Here is a 26403-nt window from a genome sequence, read left to right on the forward strand (position 1 = left end):
CGCTCCTATTGGTCTTAGCGTGATGATATATAGCCTATAGTCTTTCTCGATAAATGGGCTATCTAAAACTGAAAGAATTTTTCAAATCGGACCAGTAGTTGCTGAGATTAGCGCGTTCAAATATACTCTTCAGCGTAATAATATTAATAGTATTATATACCTAGATAGTTATTGTAGTACATATTCCTTAATACGTATTAATTGCAATATTAATTATTCTTATGTAATCCTGAACCAAACTACATATACCCGGACATAAGAACTTATCAATCCAAAGTACTGTTAAATAAATAAAGATTAAAACACCAAAGTCATAAAACAGTTAAAAGCAACGGAAACAGAAACGACCGAGCGAACTTAATTACTTTATTTTATGAGATTAACTCGTTATAAAATATATGTAATATATGGTTCGGAAGTCGTCTGTATGTTTGTATTTTTATACAACATATTTTCATCCTCTCTTTTCAACTAGGACTTTCTCAAATTTCTTCCGCGTTTCAAATATACCTACTTTATTCGAACAAACATGCCATTAAAAATTATTATAAAACAACTACCTACGAAAAATAAATATACCCTTGATTTATAAGTAGATAGTTACAATTAATTTGGCCACCCATCCATTATCCAGCCACTCCAACATACGCCGCACCTTAAAACAACACAATTCCGTTCACACCCCGTAAAGAGTTAGAAGCCCGGTTAAATTTAACCACCAAGATAAACTGCCGGTTAACATGTGTTGGTTACTTTAAACGGCCATAACGTATTGTTTAGATTCGTATTAAAAATTGATTGCCCTACGCCATTACGGCGTGATATTTATTACTATGGGTAGGGCTGCCAACAAGGAGTTTCTAAAAATAAAACAAGTAAGTTATGCATGTTTAATTATTGTGTAAAATAACCATTTTACTATTCATTATATTTGTTCATGCCAAATACTTATATGTATCTACAGACAGATCTGTTCAAGTTGTTCAGACAAAAGCAATTGTTACTAGATAATAAGTACATTTGCATACGTAAATATACATAATATAAATTTAATTAAAATAATTTACGATAGCAGAGCTATTTAACAAACATTCACAATACTAAACTTATCCTAAAATTATATCAAATTACGATAGCAGTGGCAGCCCTACCGATTCTCTTATAAATTGTCGGTTGCATCGGGTTTCTAAGAAAATTGTGCATACCACGGATATTTAATGTTATTCAATATAGATACTGTAATTATCGATGAAATACGAGCGTGTGTAGGCTTCACGGGAAGATAAAATCATTTGTTTGGGCGGTTATGTAGCAGGTGAAACCGGGCCAAATTATACTAGGTTGCTATGCGATGTATGGACAGACAATTTGTAATTATATTGTTGTATAATTTATTTGTTCAGGGTTCTTATGAATAAAGGTATGTAGGTACCTACGTAAATAAATTACCTAGGTATTATAAAATATAAAGTATACCTAAATACAATCGTATATTCTGGTTTTTACGCCATGTAGGAAATACGTTGAATAAAACACTACACAGTATCTCTAAATCAAATATTCAATTAAATCTAAACAACTGAATACAAAAATTATAACATAAGTACATCAGTGAACAGTAAAACAACTTGAAAGCGTTCAGCAGTTGCAGATGTTGAACAAACAAACATACATCTTTTTCCGTCCACTTCCATATAACTCGTGTAATGGTGTAAATGTTTTGACACGCTTTTATCCCACAATGGGATTGTATCCCATATGTTTGTTAGTTAATAGTTTGTTTAGCTTTTTAAATAGACCTTGGTTATTAAAATAAGGTAATATAACCAAGAATTTATAACATGTTCTGAAGTTTCAAATATAACTAAAAGCAAATTAACAGTCTTAATTTAAAGTTAACAATTATAACACAAGAACGGCTGTGCTGATATTGATGAGATTTTTTAAATCATTAGTTATTGAACCCCACATCGTTCAGGCTCACAGTTGCCATGGCAACAGAACATTTATATATACTGAATACTCTTAAATAAAGATGTCGCTACAGTACAAAAAGTTAAGAGAGAAATTTTAATGAAACGCGTCAAAAGTTTTTATGGGCTGCCACTTCCGCATGGGAAAGTTTACGAAACATTAATTTATCCTTTAATTGTATAATTAATTAATTGAAAAAGTTTTATGGTTTAATTTAATATCAGAAAGAGAAAAGATTTGATTTATGTACACAAACACACCTACATAAACATAGATGAATTTAAAAATTACTCAACCGACTGTTTTAAACTCATTCCCTTATTTAAAATAATATCATAATTACCTACTTAAATGATAATAATCCATACTTCTTATATATAAAAATGAATCGCAAAATTTGTTGGTAAGCGCATAACTCGAGAACGGCTAAACCGATTTCGATAATTCTTTTTTTATTATATTCCTTGAAGTACGAGGATGGTTCTTATGTAGAGAAAACGTAAACATGTACCACGGGCGAAGCCGGGGCGGACCGCTAGTAATATTATAAATGCGAAAGTAACTCTGTCTGTCTGTCTGTTACTCAATCACGCCTTAACTACTGAACCAATTTGCATGAAATTTGGTATATAGATATTTTGATACCCGAGAAAGGACATAGGATAGATTTTATCCCGGAAATCCTACGGGAACGGGTTTTTCTTTGAAAACGCGGGCAAAGCCGCGGGCGGAAAACTAGTAAATAATAAACCAAACTAGGTAATTACTATAATCTAAAACATGATTTAACCTTCCAGTGACATTATTTTTTGTATGTACGCCCCCATCTCAGGAATAATTACCTTCGTCTAAGCTAAGATAAGGATTGTAATACTATTAAAAATGCTATAATATCGTTACTTCCAAGAACAAGTTATAAGCTATTAAAATAATTAATAACTTCTGTAAGGATTTAATAAAAACTGGTTTTATGACTCATCTGATCTCCAATGTGAAGCGAAATTATAAAATTCTTATGAATTTAAGCAATTATCAGAAACCGCTATTATTATCAGTCGATAATAAAAAAAAATGTGTGTAAAAGGAACGCTGTCTGACAGTCTGTCTGTTTCTTCTTCACTTAACCACTTAACATATTTGCACAAAATTTGGTACACAGATAGATTGACACCTGAGAAACGACATAGGATAGTTTTTATTCCGAAAATTAATTTACTAAGCGAACGAAGTCACGTGCGGAAAACTAGTAAAACGTAAACCATCATACACACCTTTAACCTAGGATACCTAGTAATAAAATTTAATCTACCTCTCGATAGGCTTTAAAATCCAATCTAGCCCGGATAGGTATTCGCTGGCGATATTAACAAATACCTATCGGCTAATATTCTCTTGTTATCCGGGGAATTTAAATTTGCCCCAAATTTGTGTGAAATTTTTAATTACGAAACGTGCATGTGGGTAATGAAAGCACCCCGCTTTTTCCGGGTCAAGGTATTTTAATTGATACTGTTTTTTTGAGGATGTCAATGTATTTATTTATTATGTAAATGCTAAATTGAAATATTAATATATATATATATATAAATCTCGTGTCACAATGTTTGTCTTCAATGGACTCCTAAACCACTTAACCGATATAATAAAATTCGCACATCATGTGCAGTTCGATCCAACTTGAGAGGATAGTTTAAAGTTTAAACATGTAGGTACGGTAAGGTACCACGGGCGAAGCCGGGGCGGACCGCTAGTTGGATTATAAATACAAATAATACATTTCTCTTCCTACACAGTTTATATGTTATTTTTATCAATAAAATTAAGCACAAAATACAAAATGATGAATTAAATAAACTGTATGTCTGACAATCCATTACCAACGCCAAAAACGTCATCAAATTAGGTACCTAGTTGTTTTTATAATAACTTACGGCTTAACCTACCCAGCGAAATACAATTTCTAGAACAAATAAAGATAATCACAGATTTCTAGAGAAACCTAAAACACTGTGAAAATAATTGAATTCAAGACATAGATTAAAGACAACAAATTTGTAAGTCGAAATATTAATATCTCATGACCGAGGCTTTCACTCAAAAGTTAATAACGGAATACCTTGGCGAAAATTTATCTAATTTTACTCGTAATGAAATTTTCAAATGTACCTTTAATTTTATTTAGTTAATTATTTATTAGTTCGCGTAATTTTTGAGATTGTTTGTGAAATAATGTCTGTTACCACTGAATTTTAATAATTTTGTAACATAAAAAAGCGGCATGAATCATGAAACTTAATTATAATTGACTAATTTAACGGACGTTATTATTTAATGATACTTATTGCCTTCCTAACTAATTTTTTAGTATGGTAAGAAAATTATTTATTAATTTTATACCAAGATTGGGTTGCCTGGTAGAGATCGCTACCTAACGATAAGGCCGCCGTTTGTTGTTTCTGTATCTTGTCTTTGTTATATGTATTTATGTATTTTCAAAGCAATAAATTATTTTTCATTCATTCATTCAAAATAGCCTGCTTAGTTTTTCTCCAAAACATATTACAAAGTTTTTAAATCTCACAACGCACAATAGATGGCGCTAGCAGGCTGTGTGAGGTCCTTCAGCAAAAGTAGGTAATCTATTGCAATGGATACCTATTGAAGTACTGAGATACGAAATACATTTTATGAAGGTATTAGTTTTAAAGTTCGTTGTAGAAGATACCTATTCACTTTTACGATACAGTAATCACGTACAATTATATTATACCTACATGTTTGGATTTTCAATTTTCTACTTTATGGGATTTAATATCAATATTTAATATAATCCTCTTTGTAATATGTGTGTATAAACGTTCTTGTGTTGTTAAAACTTGACTATCAAAATATATAAATCCTATGATAAATTCGATACTCAACTATTGCGTGTTACTATAAACAACTAAATTGTTTATATTTACAGAAATCGCAACCGAAATCGCCTACAATCCCCATAAATTAACAGACAGAAAAAAACGTATTTACAAAATAAAAAGCGTCTCAAAACGGAATTGAATTCGTGTCCTTAGTCACGATCGGGTAATTTCATTTGCCACGGTTTGCCGGCCCACTTTCTAAAACGCGATTGAAAATATCGCCCTTAAAAATGTCGACTTTTCTAAGGAAAAACTATTTTGAACGCTCTCCAATGTTCGTCTATTCATCGCAACTATAATTGCTTTTTATACGAAGGTATAAAAAGCAATGTATGAATTAAAATAAAGCGTATTTTTACGCTTCAATCAAAAAGTATTGGTTCATAAAAATGTTCTAATATTTTAAAGCTGAAGAATTTGTTTGGTTGACGCTAATCTCAGGAACTGCGTGTTCGAATTGAAAAAAATATTTTTGTGCTATATGTATATACTATATAGTCCATTTATCACGGTAAGTAATAACTATTAATATGCGACGCTCATTAAAAATTTTTAATATGATCTTGCGAGCTAAAGTAGGTAGGTATCATTTTCAAAAGATTATTGTAGTAAGTAGTTTTAACTAAAATAGGATTTGGTATTGAAACGGGATTACAAGATAAAAAAATAATTCTCCGATCTTAACATAGGTACACAATAGATCTATTCTTATGATGTTTTTATCAAAATAAAAATAACAGGATATTCATACAAAAGATTTTATCCGAAAAAACTTGACATCGGTTAGTAGAATATCATATTATTTTATCTAAATATAGGTAGCTATATAACTAGCCAATCATCCCGGCTTCACCCGAGTTGATCCGGGATATATGTATCAGATGGGTTCTATACCTATGTAACAAATCGCATCTAAATCCAATCATCCGTTTTTGTGTGATAGAGTTACAAATATCTAAACATACAAACTTTCACACACGGATAAACTGAATTGGTTTAAATAACAATTTATTAAAAATGTGAAATATTTAAAATATCTACAAAAAGATTAGCCATTTCAGCGTTATTTTATAATTGAAACATTTTTCAAACGCTAAATTCGTTTTAAATATATGTATCGAAAACTGAGAGTATTTTTATTGAGTAATTTTAGTGCTAAATAAACGTATCGTAATCCTAACAAGAGCTAATCTAAATAAATTCGCTATTAAATTCGTATGTAATGTACTTGCAAAAGAATCCTTACAAATCTATACTAATATCACACCCCGGACACTCCATACAAAATTATCGTTTTGACAGTCACACTGTAGAGACTGCAAATGTGTGTGTTAACGCTTTATGGTTGGCACATTTGTGACTAGCGTAAAAAAAAATAAAAAATTCGCGTTTTTCTGATGAAATACATCCGTAAACAGCACAATATCTAACCATTTTCTACGAAAAACGATAATCACAAATCCAAAATTACTTTAAGTCAATTTGATTAATGTTGTCAATCTTCGTTGCGTATCGTCCTTGCAGAAAAATGTGGCCCATTTTAATCACGATCGCGCGGGGTGAGGTAAGTTTAATTTTGGCGGGAGGCGGAGAGTGTCCGTTCTGTAGCGTTTAGCTACTATTATGTATTCTGTGCTAATATTATAAATCTGAAGAGTTTGATTGTTTGAACGTGCTAATCTCGGGAACTACTGGTCTGATTAGAAAAATTATTTCGTTGTTAGATAGCCCATTTATCGAGGAAGGATGCTATATATATCGCTAAGACCAACAGGAGCGGAGCACTGCACGTAAAACCGCGGAGCACAGCTAGTGTAGAGCAAAACAAAATACTCTTTCTTTCATGATTTAAACGTTTCAACATGTCTTCATAATTAACCTGCACAATAAAAGCGGTTTAAATGCAATTATTAAAATAATTGAACAATTTGGCGTAGTACAAAAACTATGTAATAAGGGACAACCGCAGCGCAATTAGTTTTTTAAATACGAGAAGTGTTTTAAAAATATATTATAATCACGGTTTAAATGTTCGTTTTAAGTGAGGAATGAAACTAGTGAACTCATTTTGGTGGTATTCAGTTAAATATGAAAGGTTACTCTTTGATTATTTTTATTTTAAACTTAAATTATTATAACATAACATTGAATGATATTTGTTTAGGTAAAATAAATAGAAATTCAAATCTAAGTCATGTTTAGAACGAGGAAGATATTTTTTATCTCCTAAGCAAATGTTTTTTGGCTGAATCATAGAGATGGTAATTTTAAGAATTTTACTTTAAATTTAACACAAGGAATATAAGACAAATTTACAGTTATTATGAATAATTCATTAAACTTACGACGAAATGTATCTCTTTGAATATTCCATCATATTTTGTGAAAATTAAGTAGAGCCTTGATCCTTTTTGATACTTTATTTTAAAATATAATCTCTTTCGTATGAAATATACAAAGGTATACAAAATTTGTTGGTTTCATTGAGCTTTTCATTACTTACAGTACTATCTTATTTGTGTCAAACACTTTTGTATAGTATTTTATATTTAACTAGCTTCCGTCCGCGGCTTCGCCCGCGTGGTGTTTTGATAAAAGGTAGCCGATGTTCTTTCTCAGGGTGTAAAGATTGTCTGTGCCAAATTTCATCAAAATCGGTTGAGAGGTTTAAGCGGGAAAGCGTAACAGACAGACACACCGACAGAGTTACTTTCGCATTTATAATATAAGTAGGGATTATTAAATGAAACTCACTCCTCCGTGAATTATAGTAATAATATGTATGAGAGACACTTAATATTATACCTACATGTTACAACGTTTTAATACATTTTGAAATGAAACATAATATTATAAATAATTACTTTTCTGCAGTCCGTAGGTAGGTACATTCACGTCACGGCATTATAGAGATGTACAAAAATATTAAAATTAGTTTTTTTTATAATTTCAAGCCAAAAATTTGTTTCACATAGTTCGACATTACTTAACGAAATGCAAAAATAATCGTGCTAAAAAACTAATTTGAATACAACATCTCGTTATTTGTAGTATATAATAATTGTCTCAGATACGCAGTGCAAAAGGTCCCGGGTTCAATCCGCTCTGCTCTGATAAACAACTCATTAAGACTACAAGGAACTAACCCTATTTTCAATGACCTGATTGATACAATGGCCCATGCCCCAATAAATTTAAAATAATACTTTTGTCTCTGCTATTTACTTCCTCTGCTATTTAAAATAGTTTCATTTCCTACATTTTATTAAAAACCCTACTTATTAAAAAAAATATTAAATCGAAATATATTTTGCTTACAATCCTACATTTATATAAAATCGTTTCAAAATTGTATCAGTCGTTTTAAAGAAAATGCCTTCTTCAGCTAGGACTCCAAGAAATAATCTTTTCAAAATCAAACGATTAACTTCCCACAAACTCCACATCTTTATAATAATGTGGTTTTTGTACTAGTTTTTTTATCCGCTAGAGGTCAAGTACCCTTAAAAATGGACGAGGCACACAATAAACTTCAATTATTTATGTAGAAATTAAATTTGAAATAAGCACTTGACATGTTTCTTAATCTTAATATAATAATCGTACGTAATAACAAATATTTAAAATTATATATTCACAATAACGAAAGTATGTATGCTCTGTTTATAGGAACGGGTGGAACGGTTTTAAATTTTAATTAACTTTAGCAAATATGTAGATTATTTTGAAATAATAAAGATGAAACCAAAAGCTATAAATTACGTTTTTTATTCATGGAGATAATTCAGAAGGATCTATTTACTACTTTTAATTTTGTATACAAAACTATTTATTTCTTTATATACTCGTAAATGATAGATTCAATACCTACACAATTAAGTGCATGAGTTTCATTGATATATTAGTAGTTAACCGTTATTTTAATAAGATGATAAATATCCCGTTATGAGATTACGTTAAATCCGTCATAAACCTTTTAAACCAACCTAATTGAAAACTTTTAACCATTTCACGATGTGTTAATTGACAGATGGTTAGGGTTGCCAACAGTTACTTTTATAATTGTATTATTTTTCGAAATCGCCTCACCATGCAGTGAAATAAAAGAAAAATAAAATAATAATCTGCGTTCCGTGAGAGTTTTAAATTGGAAAGGTCATGGGTTCGATTTCTAGTCGAATAGTTTCAACTTAAATCAATTGATTTATGAACCGATTTATAGATATTATCAACAAATATTTTGGCGAATATTTTTATTTGGTATGATATTACTTATTGATAATTTATGTAAATGTAATCTAAATTTCTGTTTATTAGTCTAGCTTTCACTATTTTCGAAGTCCAGTTTTCCTACGCTTGAGACTAGATGGCGTTAATACGTTGAAATTTGCGGTGAATTAGAACTAATATTATTGTAAAATTGAATTGAATATTATTGTATTATTATTACGGTACTCAGTAACGTGACGAGGGTTTTTTTAATCAACTACATTATTTATATTTAATTGTCGATATAACAATATTTTTAATTGTCGTTTCCATATATTTTATTTATAATTAACCAAACTGTGACAGCCCTATAATCTAAAAATGTAAAATGCACATATTTCCTTCAAAACGGGCAATGCGGGTGTATTGACTATGTATTATTACAAGTATGTTATTTATCGCTTTTTAATATCATGTGTCGAATGAAGATAATGTACTTTATGTGTTGTAACGTGTTTTGAAAGTGTAACATGTTTTAAAACGATAACTTATACCTATGTCATAAAAATAGGTCTAGTAGAAAAATAAATTACCTACAAAGTACTGCTTCTTTGACTTGGTACTTAAGAATTGTATTATTTTTGCATTTGATAATAATTGATATTATGCAAATTTTATTTGGAGTTATAGCTACGCGACGTACATTAAAAATAAACGAAAAGGAACCTTCTTATAATCATTGAATCACACATGAAAAAACAATTGCCTATAACTCCGTGCAAAAAAATCATGTCTTGTCCTCAAATCCTAACCTATTCAAATAATTATAATTTATACCACGTGTTTGTTTTGAATTAAAAGAAAACAACACTAAAAAGTATTTCATTAACAAAATGTACTTAGTGCCCAATGAATGTCCAATCAAGCTGAACAATAATGAATAACTATATACTGTGTTTAATTAAAACTTACGTAGGTACAGCTTAGCTCGAACCGAACCATCCTAATTCCTAATTAAATAATTTTAATGAGCGCTATAACTTGATAAATGTTTGTTTCGGCAATTCATGTTTATTTTACATGTTTTGAAATTTTGTTATACATATTAATTGTTTGTATAAAACATGTATTTTACTAAACAGCTTTTTCTCTACTGTTTACCTAATTAAAGGTAACATTGTTTTGCGTTTAAACCTTATCAGTTATCACATTTAAAGAATCTATGAGAAAAAACATCTTGAGAAATATATAAACAAATATGATCTCATTCAGATTTTTATCTCTTCTACATTACACGCAATGAACTGTGAAGTAAAATTAATATTCTCTCAGAGCTTGGCATATAAGCATTAAATTTTCTCCAAGACTTTAGTTATATCAACATACAGACCACGCATTGTCTTCGCCAAGATTTATTAACATGCGTCGTCTGCAATGAATGCAAATATCTGTTTCCCCGCATCACTACATATTTATATTTAAACCGATGTTATGCCCATGTTGAACTCTGCAACATAAATTCGTCCGATAACCCGTTAGGTCTAAACTCTAAAGTATGCCACGCGTGTACTCGGTACTCACCTAGAACTACCAATATGAAACACAAATTAATGTACAAGATCATCAGGAATCTTTGGTAACTAAACTACACTTATCACACACGACAATCATCGATTGTCGATATTTTATATCACAGTACACATCACTAGCTACACGCTTTCGGTCGCACTGCGATCCCATCAGGTCATCACTAGACGCACACAATATTTTTTGTCTTCGAATGCATTCGAACTTTTTTCTTCACAACTAAAACTTTCGGTCATCGTTTTAAACCGTCCCTTCTGAACGAATCCGTTTCCATCACTGTTTGTTTACACAAAAAGTAAATATAACAAACTTAGAAATCGATTCGAGTCACTTGAAACTGTTTAAGTATTGTATTGCACGATAGTTTTGTCGAAACGACCTGCACAGGTCCGTTCCGCGCGGCGGTCGGGGTGAAACTGACGTGAAGTTAGCAGGGATTGGTGAAGAGGCAAGAATGCGCGGCGCACAGTCGCTTCATCGGCCACGGCCGGATGCCTAAGCGGCAAAAACGGAGAGCCGTTCGCGCTCAAATTGATCCGTACAATCGCCGGCCTTCCGAATATAGGCGGGTTGCATAACCAGAAAGATAGTCTTGCATTGTTAGTGGCGTCGCCCTGCGTCCCGGCCGCTTTCGTTTCACGTTTGGTAGGCATAAGGCAGTAGGAACGCATTGTCGAAATGCATTCTCCACACGAATTTCGATCGGCTGTCCCTTTCCCGCGTGCGTTCAAAGAAAACAGGTAAAGATACCCGTGGCTGCGAGTTGCGACGCTCACGAGTACTTTTCGAATTATTCGAGATGCTTTATGTTATCTAACTCCCGTTGTCCGAGCACCACAAAACCGCGATCAATGGAACAATGCACGTGAAATAAAAAATATAATATTCTACGTACGATAGCAATAAATTACCATAATGACCGCGTTTCGCTGGTTTTATTCGGATTCCGATTTGTATTGTTTGCGCTGTAATCGTTTAAATGAGTGTCGGCAAAACGGCGATTTTATTTTACACGCCAATTGGCAATTGGTTTAAATCCGAACCAAATTAATGGCGTAGAGATGCGAAACAAAAATAGCGACGATTATTCAAATTATCGGTTAATCTCGAATGATAATGCACTGTTAACGGCTAATTATTTGTAGTCTATGCAGGGAATGCACAGATAAAATAGGGATTTTAGTTTATAGTCTGTAGGTACATGTTTAGGCACAGAATACATAATAGTAGCTAAACGCTAACGCTGGTTTAGGTTCAATTTTAAAATTCGAAACTTCAAATTATTTCTACATAGGTAGTAGGTATAATAGTCCGGGATACATCGCCCATTTTTGCAAGTGATTACTATCAAGCTAATTTTTCGTGAGTAGCTTTATTTTGATGAGATGCCCAATAATTTCATGTACAAAACTCTCGATTGTGGTAGCTACCAGAGGAAACAAGGATAAAATATTTTGATTTGATGGTTCTCAAATATTAATTACTAACTGAATGTTTTTTTTTGTTCAATCTCAAGATAATTATCTAAATTATTCGAAAAAATATTTGTCCTACAAAATCTATGGTTTGATCAAAGAGTCCCCCTTTCCAATGTGTATCGATAACGAAGTCATCATAAATGATTACTAACCAGCTGATTTTTTTATTTTCACTTATTTAATACTTATATAATTCAACAGACATATTGTCCTACAAATTGCGTAATAAATATTTGAGAACCGTCAAATCAAAAATTTTTATCCTTGTTACCTCTGTAAGCTACCACAATCGAGAGTTTCGTTCATGAAATTATTGGGCATCTCATCAAAATAAAGCTACTCACGGAAAATTAGCTTGATAGTAATCACTTGCAAAAATGGGCGATGTATCCCGGACTATAAAACAAAGTCTCTTCCTCTGTCCCTATATATCCCTATGTATGCTTAAATCTTTAAAACTACGCATCGGTTTTGATTGCGGTTTTTTTTAATAAATGGAGTGATTCTCGAGGAAGGTTTTAATATGTTTAAGTATATGTATTACAATATAATTTATGAATTAGGTTTTAGATAAAGCGGAAATTTATTAAAAATTAAAATATTAACACAGTACTTAACATATTTATCTTTAAAAATGTCTATATTATATTATCTAAGTAAAGGTATGCTTGTGCTATAAAAAAAGATTTTATACCAAAATAGAATATGGTCTACGTAAACAAAATCATTCTAAACAGTTTTCAATAAAATAAAAACTAGCGTAGTCATCGAGACAGTTTTGGTTTCGAGCATTCGATTGTCAAAGGGTTTTTGGGTCTGTTTTATTGTTTTTAAAGGCAACAGCACAAAATAAATAGGACTGTAGTACCATTTATAAAGATCTGCGCACTTGTAGAAAATTTTGCATGACATCTAAAAATGTCGTTATTAATATGATTATTTGTTTTATTTCTATTTATTGCTTAGGGTTGAAATTTGGTTTATTATGTTACAAGCTACTAAAATAAAATAATAATTTATGACTACATATATGAAAAACAAAAATATGTAAGTATACATTTTTATCGGATTTGATTTTATGCTTAAAAGTTAAAATGCTTCTTCATATAAATTATCGATTCTTATATAAAACGAAAGATTATAAACAAAGTAGATATCTGTTTCTTTGTTTTAAAATATCTTTAATAGGTCTATAAAGATAATACCGACATTAAAAAACTTCATAATACGTCAATGTAAATAAAACCTTTTTTCATGTTTCTAACATTTTAATAATAAATAAGTGTAAATAACAAAAGATCGTTTCTCGGCTTTTTCTCGGACCATACACGACCAAGAATGCTATCGAAGGACATTTTATCGATACAATTTGTCGTTCAGAAATCACAGTATAGTTTACCCTCATTTCAGCGCTTTTCTATACGTTTATAAGTTTAAATTTGTTTCCTTGAGAATAAACCGCGCCAATTGAACAGTTTTCTAAAAAATAAAACTTGGAGAAGAATGAATATAAACAGTTTTGTTAAAAAATACAAATTCGAAATTTGAAAATGTAAAATGTAATATTTGTGTAATCTATGCTTCTAATATTATAAATGCGAAAGTTAATATGGAGGGAAGTTTGTTACTTATTTACGAAAAAACTACTGGACGTATTTGGACGAAACTTTACAATTATGTAAGTTATACATAACATACTAATAGGTATGAGATTTAGAATATGTACCTACTTGATTATATTATAGGTACGCCCGTGGGGCACAGCTAGTACAAAATAAAAGCAAAAAAAGAGAACGAGAACTACTACCTATAGCTTTTAAATAAATCGTTAATTAACAAGTTTCATATCCATTTTTAACAACATGCAATTTCAGTTTTTGTTAATACGCATTTGTTTTACAAAAAGAGCAAAATGCAATGCAAAAATCGATTAAATACAAATGAATTGATAGCGCACATTTGTCGCTTTTCGTGTTTCAAATTTGTATTTCGGTATGATATGAATTTCAAACGAAACTACGTTGAAATTGGAAATCTATAATTTCATGCATATTTTGTTTCAAAATGCATACGTAGTATAGTTTGATTTTTTGCTGAATGTTTATTTTGAAAATATTAAACATATTAAAATTTAAAACGTTGCTATCTTTTGAAATTACTAGATACGTTTTATTAAGTATATTTTTATTTATTGTTTCAAAATAGTAAAACATAAACGTTATTTTTTTCCATTGACTATTCGGGTAAAGCCGCGGGCGGAAAGCAAGTGTATACATGATTTATATCTATCAATCAGGACCTGCTTAATAACTCTAGCCCCGGAACCACAGACACAATAGAAAATCTATTGTGTCTGGGACTGATCGGGCCCCTTGGGGCTCAATGGGTTAACCGATTTTGTAAAAGAAAACCGAACATATCAATTATCAACCGAAAAATATAATCCAAAAGCCAGTTAATATAGATAACTTGTATCAATAAATATACTACTTCATAATATACAGAGAGAAACCAGCTGAATCTAAACGATAAATATATTTAAATACATTACCAATAACAAGATACTTTTAGTTCATTACCTGCTGTATCCCAAAACTCGTTCAACCATAGCCTAGCAAAAGATATTGAACAATAGCAGGTAGCAACTAAACAGAATATAGCATAATTAACTTGCCGCTAACTTCGTGTCAATGACTTATTGGTAGTTTGATTAGACAAATAGGTAGGTATAGTAAAGTCTAGATAATTATTATGTGCATTGTTCAGATGGATCGTTTAATAGATTTTGACACGTGAAAGAACGTAAAAATGACGCACAAAGATACACAATTTTGGATTGTGGTATTATGATTTACATGTCGTGAACTCGTGACTCAGATATAGTTTTTCACTAGAGGTCCGCCCCGGCTTCGCCCGTGGTACATATTTCGCAATAAAAGGTAGCCTATGTCCTTTCTCGGGTATCAAAATATCTCCATACCAAATTTCATGCAAATTGGTTCAGTAGTTTAGGCGTGATTGAGTAACAGACAGACAGACAGAGTTACTTTTTTATTGAAATTTAATTTTATGAAAAAATATACTCTAAGTCTAGCGGAACACAAAGATATGAACAATAAAAGATGTAAGTACAAACTTTCTAAGCTCTAAGATAATCTTATATTTAAAAATGAATCGCAAAATGTGTTGGTAAGCGCATAACTCGAGAAAGGCTGAACCGATTTCGATAATTCTTTTTTTATTATATTCCTTGAAGTACGAGGATGGTTCTTATGTAGAGAAAACGTAAATATGTACCACGGGCGAAGCCGGGGCGGACCGCTAGTCTTATATATAAAAATGAATCGCAAAATGTGTTGGTAAGCGCATAACTCGAGAACGGCTGAACCGATTTCGATAATTCTTTTTTTATTATATTCCTTGAAGTACGAGGATGGTTTTTATGTAGAGAAAACGTAAATATCTACCACGGGCGAAGCCGGGGCGGACCGCTAGTATATTATATATCAGATAGCTACTACTCGTTACTGTTTTAAACTTAAAACTTTTCATTAAATTATATAATAAATAAATAATAAATAAATAAATATTATAGGACATTATTACACAAATCGACCTAGTCCCACAGTAAGCTCAATTAAGGCTTGTGTTGTGGGTACTAGGCGACGATAAATATAATATTTAATAAATACATATATAGATAAACACCCAGACCCAAGAACAAAATATAATTGAGTTCATCACTCAAATATTTGCCCTGACCGGGGATCGAACCCGGGACCGTCGGCTCAGTAGGCAGTTACTTACCACTGCGCCAACCGCGTCGTCAAATACTCAATTAAAATTAAAATAATCCCCATTCATTAACCTCCCATACATTAGACCCATGTTTGTCAAACCATTCAAACGGCTCCATCCAAAATGATACTGTATACTGCAAGTTTAATTTATTTTAATTAAATAACTAATTAGTGTTTCACGTAATTTGTTGCGGGATTGAGCTCAATGTGTGCTGTTTTGAATTGCTAATTTTGTTTTATTTATACTAAAATGAATTCCACGAACTCTGACCTAGAAACTTTTGTAAGACCTAAAACCTAGTAAATTCAATTAGATTGGGAAGCTGCGAGCTACAGGTATTTTGTGGTGAATAAATAAGATAATTATTTATATTATGTTTGTTTAGTTTTAGTTTCAATATACATACTTTATGATTTGGTTCGTTTTGCTTTTGCGATAGGTAGCTGTTTCCTAATAAATTTCATCCCTTTTTCAACCCCCTTAAATTCTATGTTACTCTCCATTAGTTTATTAAAATTTATCCGTTGGACTTTTCACATGTTAAAACGTAACAAACACACAAAAAACGGATTAATCTTATGCGTCCTGTTTAATGAACTTTATAAAATTAAAAATAATAACACAGAAGTGTGTAAACGGATGTGTCATCTGTGTATATTCAGTTAATATGATAGCTCTTTTTTGACTCATCAATTATTTGTTAATATTAAAAATACCGCGAGGTGAACCCGCCTTCATCAAGATTGATGATTTTCTCATTTATAATTTACCGGTAAAACGTATTTGTTGTTTTTATTTTATAATTAATTAACATATGGACATTTTAATAATCTTTATTCATGGAAATATACCATCAATAGTATATAATCTTCTTATATATATAAAATTCTCATGTCACAATGTTAGTCTGCAATCTGCATACTCCTCCGAAACGGGTGGACCGATTCTCATGAAATTTTCTGTGCATATCGGGTAAGTGATAAGTCTGAGAATCGGCCAACATCTATTTTTCATATGTACCACGGGCGAAGCCGGGGCGGACCGCTAGTAATTAATATAATAAACAATATCCATTTTGAAGGCATGTTCAATGAAATTTATATCCACAGAATGATATACCTATATCTTTAAAATATATTAATTCAGTAGATAGCAAATAAATAAATAGGTAACAATTTTATACACATACAAGCTTTCCGCCCGCGGCTTCGCCCGTTTATCTAAAACCTAATAAATTATATCTTAATATATATATACATAAATCTCGTGACACAATGTTTGTCCTCAATGGACTCCTAAACCACTTAACCGATTATAATAAAATTCGCACACCATGTGTAGTTCGATCCAACTTGAGAGATAGGATAGTTTAAACATGTAGGTACCACGGGCGAAGCCGGGGCGGACCGCTAGTACTAACATATATGTTGCGTAGTTTTTTAAGCATACATAGAAACGGACAGACAGTGACTTTGTTCTATGTACTATGTAGTGATTAATAAATCATACCTAATAGATTATTCTTCACTTATATACCCATCTATCTATTTTCACTAAAATCTCTACATCAATTTAATACATTCACACACAAACACATTCACAGATCATCACGTAATACATCACAAAATTGGTAGTATTAGTGCGGTCGTCTAGGGATCAGCTCAAATCCTGGATCTGGGGTTATGATGGAGGCTGCATCTCGACTTTAGACTGCACATTGCGAATTTAACACTGCATATTCTACTAGTAAAGTTTAATAGACTACCTATATGATGTAGATATAACTTTTACTGATAAATAACGTAATAAATTAAAAATGCACACATAAAAGATTATAGCGATCGCAGTCGCAAAAATAAGCTTGTTTAAAATACAACATTTAGTCCTAATATAAAACAAAGAAACAATATTTTCTGAAGTTTATCAAGGAAAAAATCAATGTAATTGATAAAACATACTTACATTTTGAAATAAGAATACATTTTTTATGAATCAAAAGCAAATCTTTTTAGAAATTTTATCGCTAAGTAACATGTAATTAACCCCATAATTTAAATTTATCCACCATACTTTACCACCAGGTGTAAAAGCGTAAATTTTTTATGGGAACGTAACATTTTGAAGTTCGCATTTATGACACAACACGCAATCACACCTGTCAACGTGAAAGATGTCAGATCACAGATGCCACATGGTTTGAGTTTGGTAAATAATAAACTTACTGAGAAGTAATTTTTAATAGTGTAATGTTTTATGTTGGTATGTATGCAAAAAGTGCACTAATCTCAATATGATTGCGAGATACCAATCACTACATAGTGTAAAACAAATTTTTCACTGTCCCTTTGTATGCTTAAATCTTTAAAACTACGCAACGGATTTTGATGCAGATTTTTTTATATATAAAGTACTAGCTTACCGCCCGCGGCTTCGCCCGCGTTTTCAAAGAAAAACCCGTTCCCGTAGGATTTCCGGGATAAAACCTATCCTATGTCCTTTCTCGGGTATCAAAATATCTCTATACCAAATTTCACGCTAATTGGTTCAGTAGTTAAGGCGTGATTGAGTAACAGACAGACAGACAGAGTTACTTTCGCATTTATAATATTATATAGTATGGATGATTAAATCATAAATGGAAGGTTTTAGTATATATTTAATTAGGTTTTGGACAAAGCGGGCGAAGCCCCGGGCGGAAAGCTAGTACAAAATAAACTAAGCATATGTGTTTAAACTTTATTTTTTCTACTGATAAATTGTGTTCTAAATCCGAAGTCTATAGTTAAAAAATTCGTATAAATATAAGAAAACACTATACAAAACTACGGCCCGTACGGGTTAATAAAACTTATATTTACATATTGTGTCCACTCCCTTCGCTAAAATGAGAACAAGAACGCCTCCGAGGTTCGGTGCTCGAGTGAGGCAATATAATATTTTTATGATTATTGTCCACATTTCTGTCCGTGTTAATTGCACGGTAATGTCCAATAGCGCTATTTATATTCTCGCTACGAGCGTACATGAACTTTGTTGTATTCGAGACTACTGCTATGGAAAATCTTATCAAAATCGATTAACCGTTTTTAATAACTTGATATTAATATCTCAATTCAAATCTTTAATATTACTCATTTAATATTACTAAAAAAATCGGTACAAATTGTTGCAAAATATTCCTTTTAGCACAGTTGGTTAAAACACAATGTCATTTCTTATATACATTCGACCTTCAAAGGTTTGTCTTAAAAATGAATTGTTAATATTTTTTGTGTTTATCTTAATCAGATCGTAACGATACAACTTGATTGCCGGAGTTTTTATAATAATTGTGTTTTATATTATAATTTTAGTCTATAGAATCACATATCAATTAGTTTCATTATATGTTTTTAGCGAGAAGTTTTAAGAAGTTAAAAATAAGCTACACTATCTTTTATATAATACATTGTATCTATTGTATGTTATTCGCTAACTTCGTTAAAAAATATACCAATATTACGAGTTTAAAAAAAAATTATCATCTAATGTTTACATAAAAATCATGTGTTACATATTTCACCATCCCATCATGTTATATCATCAATCAAAATCAGTTCAGCTGTTTTCGCGTAATTAGTCAGCAGTACAAATACATTTTATTTTAAAATCTTTCAATTTTTAAAACCTACGTAATATTTATGTTTTATATTTTTATATGTATTATAAGATCCAGTAATCTACCTATATATATAAAAATGAAACCCGTTTTCCTTGGTCACGGCATCACGCGTGAACGGGTGGACCGATTTCGATAATTCTTTTTTTTAGGGATGTAACGATACATGATTTTGCCGATACGATACAGATACCGATATTTGTAGTAATGTATCGGCGATACCGATACCGATACCGATATCGATGGCTTGGTAGAAAAATAAATAGTGAATTATGCATAAAAAGTTACCAACATTTAACAGAGACTCAACTGTTAATCGTATTCTTTTAAATAAAAATGCCAAATCAAAAAACAACAAAACCATTTATTTTACAAAGTCAGTTAAACTACTCATACTTAAGTAATACACATACAATCAGTACCTAATAAAAGTTTACTATTGGTAGAGTTTTTTCAGAAAACAAAGTGCGCGCGCGCGGGCGGCCTCCCGCATCGTTCATTGGGCGCGGTTTTTTGAATTGTTTGATATCGGTATCGGTTGTTTTACTATCGGCGATACCGATATATCGGCTTGCCGATTATATCGGCCGATATTTCGGTATCGGTATCGGTATCGTTACATCCCTACTTTTTTTATTAAGTATATTCCTTGAAGTACGAAGATGGTTCTTATGTAGAGAAAACGTAAATATGTACCACGGGCGAAGCCGGGGCGGACCGCTAGTAACCAATATAAATCAAATCTAAATTAAATATGATGAGAAAGTTTAATTCAATATGGATGGATGGGATTGTATTGGATGTATTGAATGTAATTTTATAAATTGAAACACATTACCTCGCCACAAATCATTGGGAGATCACATCTTATTGCATCGACCACGAATTATTTAACCGATTTTAAACCTGTTTTAAAACCGTAAATATTTTCTCCTAAAATATCATTAGTCAGATTTTTTTAAAGATAGCTGTTATTTGTATTTGTCATAGCAAAATCGAATTAGTGGTAGATTTTAAAGTTTACAAATTACAAATCATTTTGCTGACTTGGTAGGTAACTTACTTAGTTAAAACCTTAATAAATATGTTAAATATAATCTTTTATAGCATGAATTAGTATTCAAAGAATAAACGAACGACGTCGCGGCTAGCAACTAGTTTTACATAATACTGATTATGTCACAGACATAGCTATTACTAGATAGTGCAAATGTATGGAATATTTCATTCAGATTTGAACAAATATGGGCTGATGGAATGTATAGAATATGAATATATTACCCATATTCGTTCCCGTTGCAGAGATACGAGCCTCATGTGGATTTAACCAATAATCCACCACGCTGGCCAAGTGCGTGTTGGCACTTGGCATATAATATGTTATCGATTAACGTTAAATCTACCACTTGCCTTTTCACGTTGTTTTCTTTTGTACCGATTCAGTTATATAATTTACATGATGGTAAATTAATTGAAAAGTCTATTTACTTTTTGAATGCTGATCTATTTTGGGAGATCATTTTTTTATTAAAGCAGTGGCTGCTCTATTTAAATGAAACAGTGACGGTGGCTCATTCGTAGGCTTGATGTTAAACGGATAAACTCAAAAACGACATAATTTTAGACTGTAAATGTATGAATAGATAGCCAATAATTTTTACCAATTCAAACAGGGCATCCTCTACCTTGCTATATATACGTAAAACGAAACAAAAACACAAATACTATCTAGATTTTATACATCTTTGTATCCCATTGCAGATGGTTGCAATTTGCTAGCTGCCATTACGCACACGCGAGCGCGTTGCGTACACGACCGCAGTGCGTGTGTGTGCGTGCCATTACTGAGGTTTGCTTTGATGTTTTTATATTCGTATATTGTGTTGTATACTTCTATAATATGTACTCAAGTGTATGTAGGTTTAGTATAAAAATAAAAATATGGAACGAAGATCTACTGTTCATGAATAAGTATGTAGAGTCAAATAATGTTAAATTTTTGAATTAGAATTGATATTAAAATCAGTTTTTTTATGAGTAGGAACAATACCTTCTATTAATTTATGATTTGAACATATCAATTTACAATTACATACTATAAAAGAAGCGTATCCGATATAAAATTCGTCAATTTTTTTTGTGCGAATCAAAATATAAATATTATCCCACCAAAAACATTTTCATGTAAAATGTTGCCAAGACGAGCCCATATGACTCGCACTGTCAAAAAGTTATCAGATCTCATGTAGAGCCAAGCTTCTAACACTACACGCCCTAACTCTACAAGGCCTAACTTCACAAACTCTACACCTTAGTCAAAATATGTGGCTTGGCCGTTCGTTACTACAAGAACTATTGTATAACACAAAAGTAATGAACAGTGAATTAATTTTTCACCTTGCGCCGATGTGAATGTAGCGAAATGGCCAAGCCACATATTTTGACTAAGGTGTAGAGTTTGTGAAGTTAGGCCTTGTAGAGTTAGGGCGTGTAGTGTTAGAAGCTTGGCTCTACATGAGATCTGATAACTTTTTGACAGTGCGAGTCATATGGGCTCGTCTTGGCAACATTTTACATGAAAATGTTTTTGGTGGGATTTCATTTCTTTTTGTAGGTTATTTGTAACAATTTTTTTTTAACAAGGAGTACCTATACATATATATATCTAGGGGAACCAAGTTTTAGATTATTAGATTAGACCTCTAGCGTCATCAAAATTTAATTTAAAATTACAGGTCTCATACAAACTCCCATCCCCTAGTTTAAGGGGTTGGGGGATGAAAGTTACAAGTTTTATAATTTTTTTGTTGTTTGTGTGCTAATACTAGCTTACATACAAAATTTCAGCTTTCTAGGACATTAGGAAATACCTTAAGAATTTTGATGATCATCAGTGAGTCAGTGACGAAATTAGCGTTTTTTAGATATAAATAAAATCTGAAGTATAAAAGCTAATGTAATTAAAACTTAATATGTTCAATAAGTCCGCTATTGACAATATATCCCGAAAATTTTGTTGATCTAGCATAATCCAAACCCAAGTTATGAGGGTTCAAAAAAACGTCGAAGCGCTTCGAGAAAAGGTAGGTAGTGCCCGTGCGCGTAGTCGCTTGGCTCGTCTTGGCGGGGGCACTACCGTGCCCCCAGATTTGGCATTTCAAGTAGATATAGACCTCGGCCACACCATCGTAAACTACATAAAAAGTGGTTTATAACACCATGCTAATAAATATTTTGCAAATAGGTACATACAATTACCTAAGTGTAAATCCGGATTGAACCCATACATACCATCTTACTCAATGTAACCACTACACCATGTACCCTAGGTATTATAAAAAAGACAAAATAATTAAATGCATAACAAAATTGAATTTCTAAGCTCATAGATAGTATCACCCGCATTAAAGCGTTAAATGTTATCTAAATTAAGATCGAAGTAGCGTCAGCAAATAAACAATTCAATTAAAAATTAATTAAACTTGACAATTGAGACGCGGTTTAGAGGTTCGCTGTTTGACGGGAAGGTCGCGGGTTCGATTTTGAAATGTTAATGAATCTGATAAATGTTTGTTAAGATTTTGTAAACAATAAGACAAACATGTATTTTTCTTTTAAGCACTTCTTGACTGGTTTACACATAATATGCCAAAACTGCCGTAGGTAAGTCGTATACTGAGTAAATTAGGATTACCTTTTTCGAGAGAATATTATGCATATTTTTTATCCTATTTCGACTTAATTAGGATTCCTTTCCTTAGTTACTAGCGTTATAAATCGGAATCTGTAAGTTATTTTAGGAATTGGTCTTATTACTTATAGTATGTTGGAAGATAACTCTTATCATACACAATAGGTATTATATTATAGACTAGATTTCCGCCCGCGGCTTCGCCCGCGTGGGATTTCCAGGATAAAACCTATGTGTTATTCCTATGTGTTACCTATGTGTTATTCTGATGTATAAGCTATATTGTGGTAAAGTTTCATTCAAATCCATTCAATAGTTTTTACGTGAAAGAGTAACAAATATCCATACAAACTTTCGCCGTTATAATAGTATTGTGATTAAAGATTCAGATACGTTCCTTTAATTTAAATCTGATTGACCTATTTTAATTGATAGAAAATTGTACCTATTTGGGTCAATACAATTTAATTAACAAAGAAATAAGATCCCGAATTGGATACAATAATAGAAAATTCCATTAGAAGGGAGGATAAATAATAATATTTTTCATTATGATTATCAAAACACGCACAATCCCGCAGGCGTGAGCTAGTCAATATTTATCTACCCTAATGACGTCACAGGTTATCTCAGTTTGTTCAGACATCCGTCGCGGTTATTAACAATACAGCCTCACTTGTACCCTTACATAGCCTATCTTAATGTTACAACTTTTAACTTAACTTTACTTTGAAACAATGGCGTAAAATTTAATTACATCCGCGTCATTTGTGACGATTGTCGAATTATAACTCAAACTCAAACTCAAACAGGCTTCTTTCAAAGCTCTGTTGAATTAAATATAACTGCTTCCTTCTATATACTAACTTTTTGTCCCCTATTTTATCCCCTTCAAATTTTTTGACAAAAAGTATAGACTAAGTCCTTCTCAAACATTATATCTATCTCTATACCAAGATACATTTTAATCTGTTCAGCGATTCAAGTTTTAAAACGACTGAATAAAATCTATATTGTAATTTGTAATACGCAGTTGGTCTTTTCGTATTTTAGAGTGTTCCCTCCACGGATCGCGTTGATATATCGTACTTAGTTGCTGTATTACAAAGCTGCAGATTTATTAAATTTTTGTTTCATCACAATGCGTGCAGCGGAATGGTAGTTATAGGCTTTAGAATGAGAAACTCTATTATAATAAAAATTATAATAAAATAACTTGCTGGGTGCTGTTCATCAACTTTCTCTGTGACTAGTAACTATCTGTGCCCTGCGAGCAAAAAAGCACGAATATTTTAATCCATGTAGAAAAAAGTAGCCTGTGTTTGACCCCCTGGGTTCAACAAATTCCATCCAAATCAGTGCTATAATTTAGCTTGGAAAGCGTAACAGACAAAGTTTCGCATTAACAATATTAGATGCACTTTCATACTAAGATAAAGCGCTTTACCAAAGAAACGAAAAAACGCTCGCAAACAACGCTAAATCTATTAAGGTATATTAAAAGCGGCGTTTCGTAACAGATGAAATAACAAGCCCGTTACGAACAAATCCTTAATAACGGAGCGGGCAAACAGAGCCTGCATTTCATTTCACTGCCACTATTGTGTCGGATCCAATGAATGGTTTAAGGCCGCTTGCAGACGGATGGTTCACACGCGGCGATACTTTATTGCTTCTTAATAAGATACCATACGTCAAACGAATATACATTTTTGGCACTATAAAGCATACGTAGCGACACGTTTACATTTAACTTTACCTAGCATTTACCAACTTCAACATTTTTGTACATATTATACTACCTACAGAAAAAATCTCTGGTTGTAGTATAGTCTATATTTTTGTTGCGAAGCGAAAGAACTTACAAGGTGCAAAATAATGGACGTTTCACATGTGCAATGTACATCATAAACCATAAGAGCGGAAAGCCTAACAAAAACTTCTCTAGAAAACGAGCTTTTCTAATCAACACTCGCCGCGGCCAAATCGCACAAGGACAAAAACCTAAAAGTTTTTAAATCTCGCCGCTTTTTATTTTTTCGCCTGAAATTGGAATATTCGATGTATCGAGTTGAATTAATTAAATTTATCAAGAGTATCGCTCGTGGCCCTTTATTGTACGACAAAAAGCAAAAACGGTGAACCTTTTTTTAAATTATGTTTAAAATGTCACACTATTTTATTTTTTACGCCACATTTAATGTACAGAAATTCGACATATCCGTAAATCGCGGATGCATTCGTAATTTAAAAAACATGTACGGTATAGGTTGGTATAGGTTAATTTTAAAATTTATTAAAAAAATGTTTTTAAAATGTTTTTCAGTATTTTTTTGATATTTTATCATAAATAATATTATTTTAACGTCCAATTGGACAACGAAATTTACCGGTTTAAAAGTACCCCATCTGTTAATAAAAATATACAAAAATCCTCTTTCGAAATATATCCAGCTACTTTTTTTATTCAAATATAGAGATTACATATTCATATCAGCCCACGAATTCGCGCAAAACTTAAACAAAATGGGTTCAGTAGATAGTTTTTGGGTATCGGGCCACAAACACAGAGACAAAAATTCTATATTGTAGTGTATGTCCTTCCCTATTATCGGCTCTTAGACGCACACGACCTCTCACTCCGACCGCCTGCAGCCAACTGAGCTGTGTGAGCGGTGTCACCGTTGCACGTGCGCAAGAGATGACATAATACTTCCCTCTCTTTCACTCACATACACTACATCCCTCCTTTATTTTAGAAATTTTTAATTTTTTCAATTAATTTTATTAAATAAAATATTATGTTCTATTCGGGTATGTTATATGTATGCTTCTATTCTAGTCTATACCTAAGCACCAGTATCAGTCAATGACCTATTTATTATACTAGTAGACGCGGCATACGCCAACATCATTGCACTAAAAAACAGCGTAATTAATACATACCTACTTACTAACGCATTATCACCAATACAGTTGTTCTATCTTTCACTCTCACGCACGAGACATAATACATGTCTCACTCCTGTACTTCGTAATAACAACTGCCGATTAAAATATAAAAAGAACGTCCAGCCACGACGCTGA

At 31.9% G+C, this 26403-nt stretch overlaps 1 protein-coding gene across 2 annotated transcripts in view; it reads right to left on the minus strand.

The window, feature by feature from the left end:
• LOC149477806 (uncharacterized) overlaps positions 1-26403 on the minus strand; it is a 366366-nt gene that overhangs the window by 33478 nt on the left and 306485 nt on the right. Inside the window, exon 1 of one of the 2 annotated variants that reach the window (XM_089710076.1) lies at positions 10683-11116. The exons of the other annotated variant lie outside the window; for it this stretch is intronic. Within the exon in view, the coding sequence (XP_089566202.1) occupies positions 10683-10725 (43 nt within the window). The 5' untranslated portion in view covers positions 10726-11116. Of the gene's footprint in view, positions 1-10682; positions 11117-26403 lie in introns of those variants that run through there. 2 annotated transcript variants of the gene reach the window in all.

This window comes from Colias philodice, chromosome 24 (assembly GCF_061535455.1).
Source record: "Colias philodice isolate Cphi_HAF_F1 chromosome 24, ilColPhil1 Martin Lab GWU primary, whole genome shotgun sequence".
NCBI lineage: Eukaryota > Metazoa > Arthropoda > Insecta > Lepidoptera > Pieridae > Colias > Colias philodice.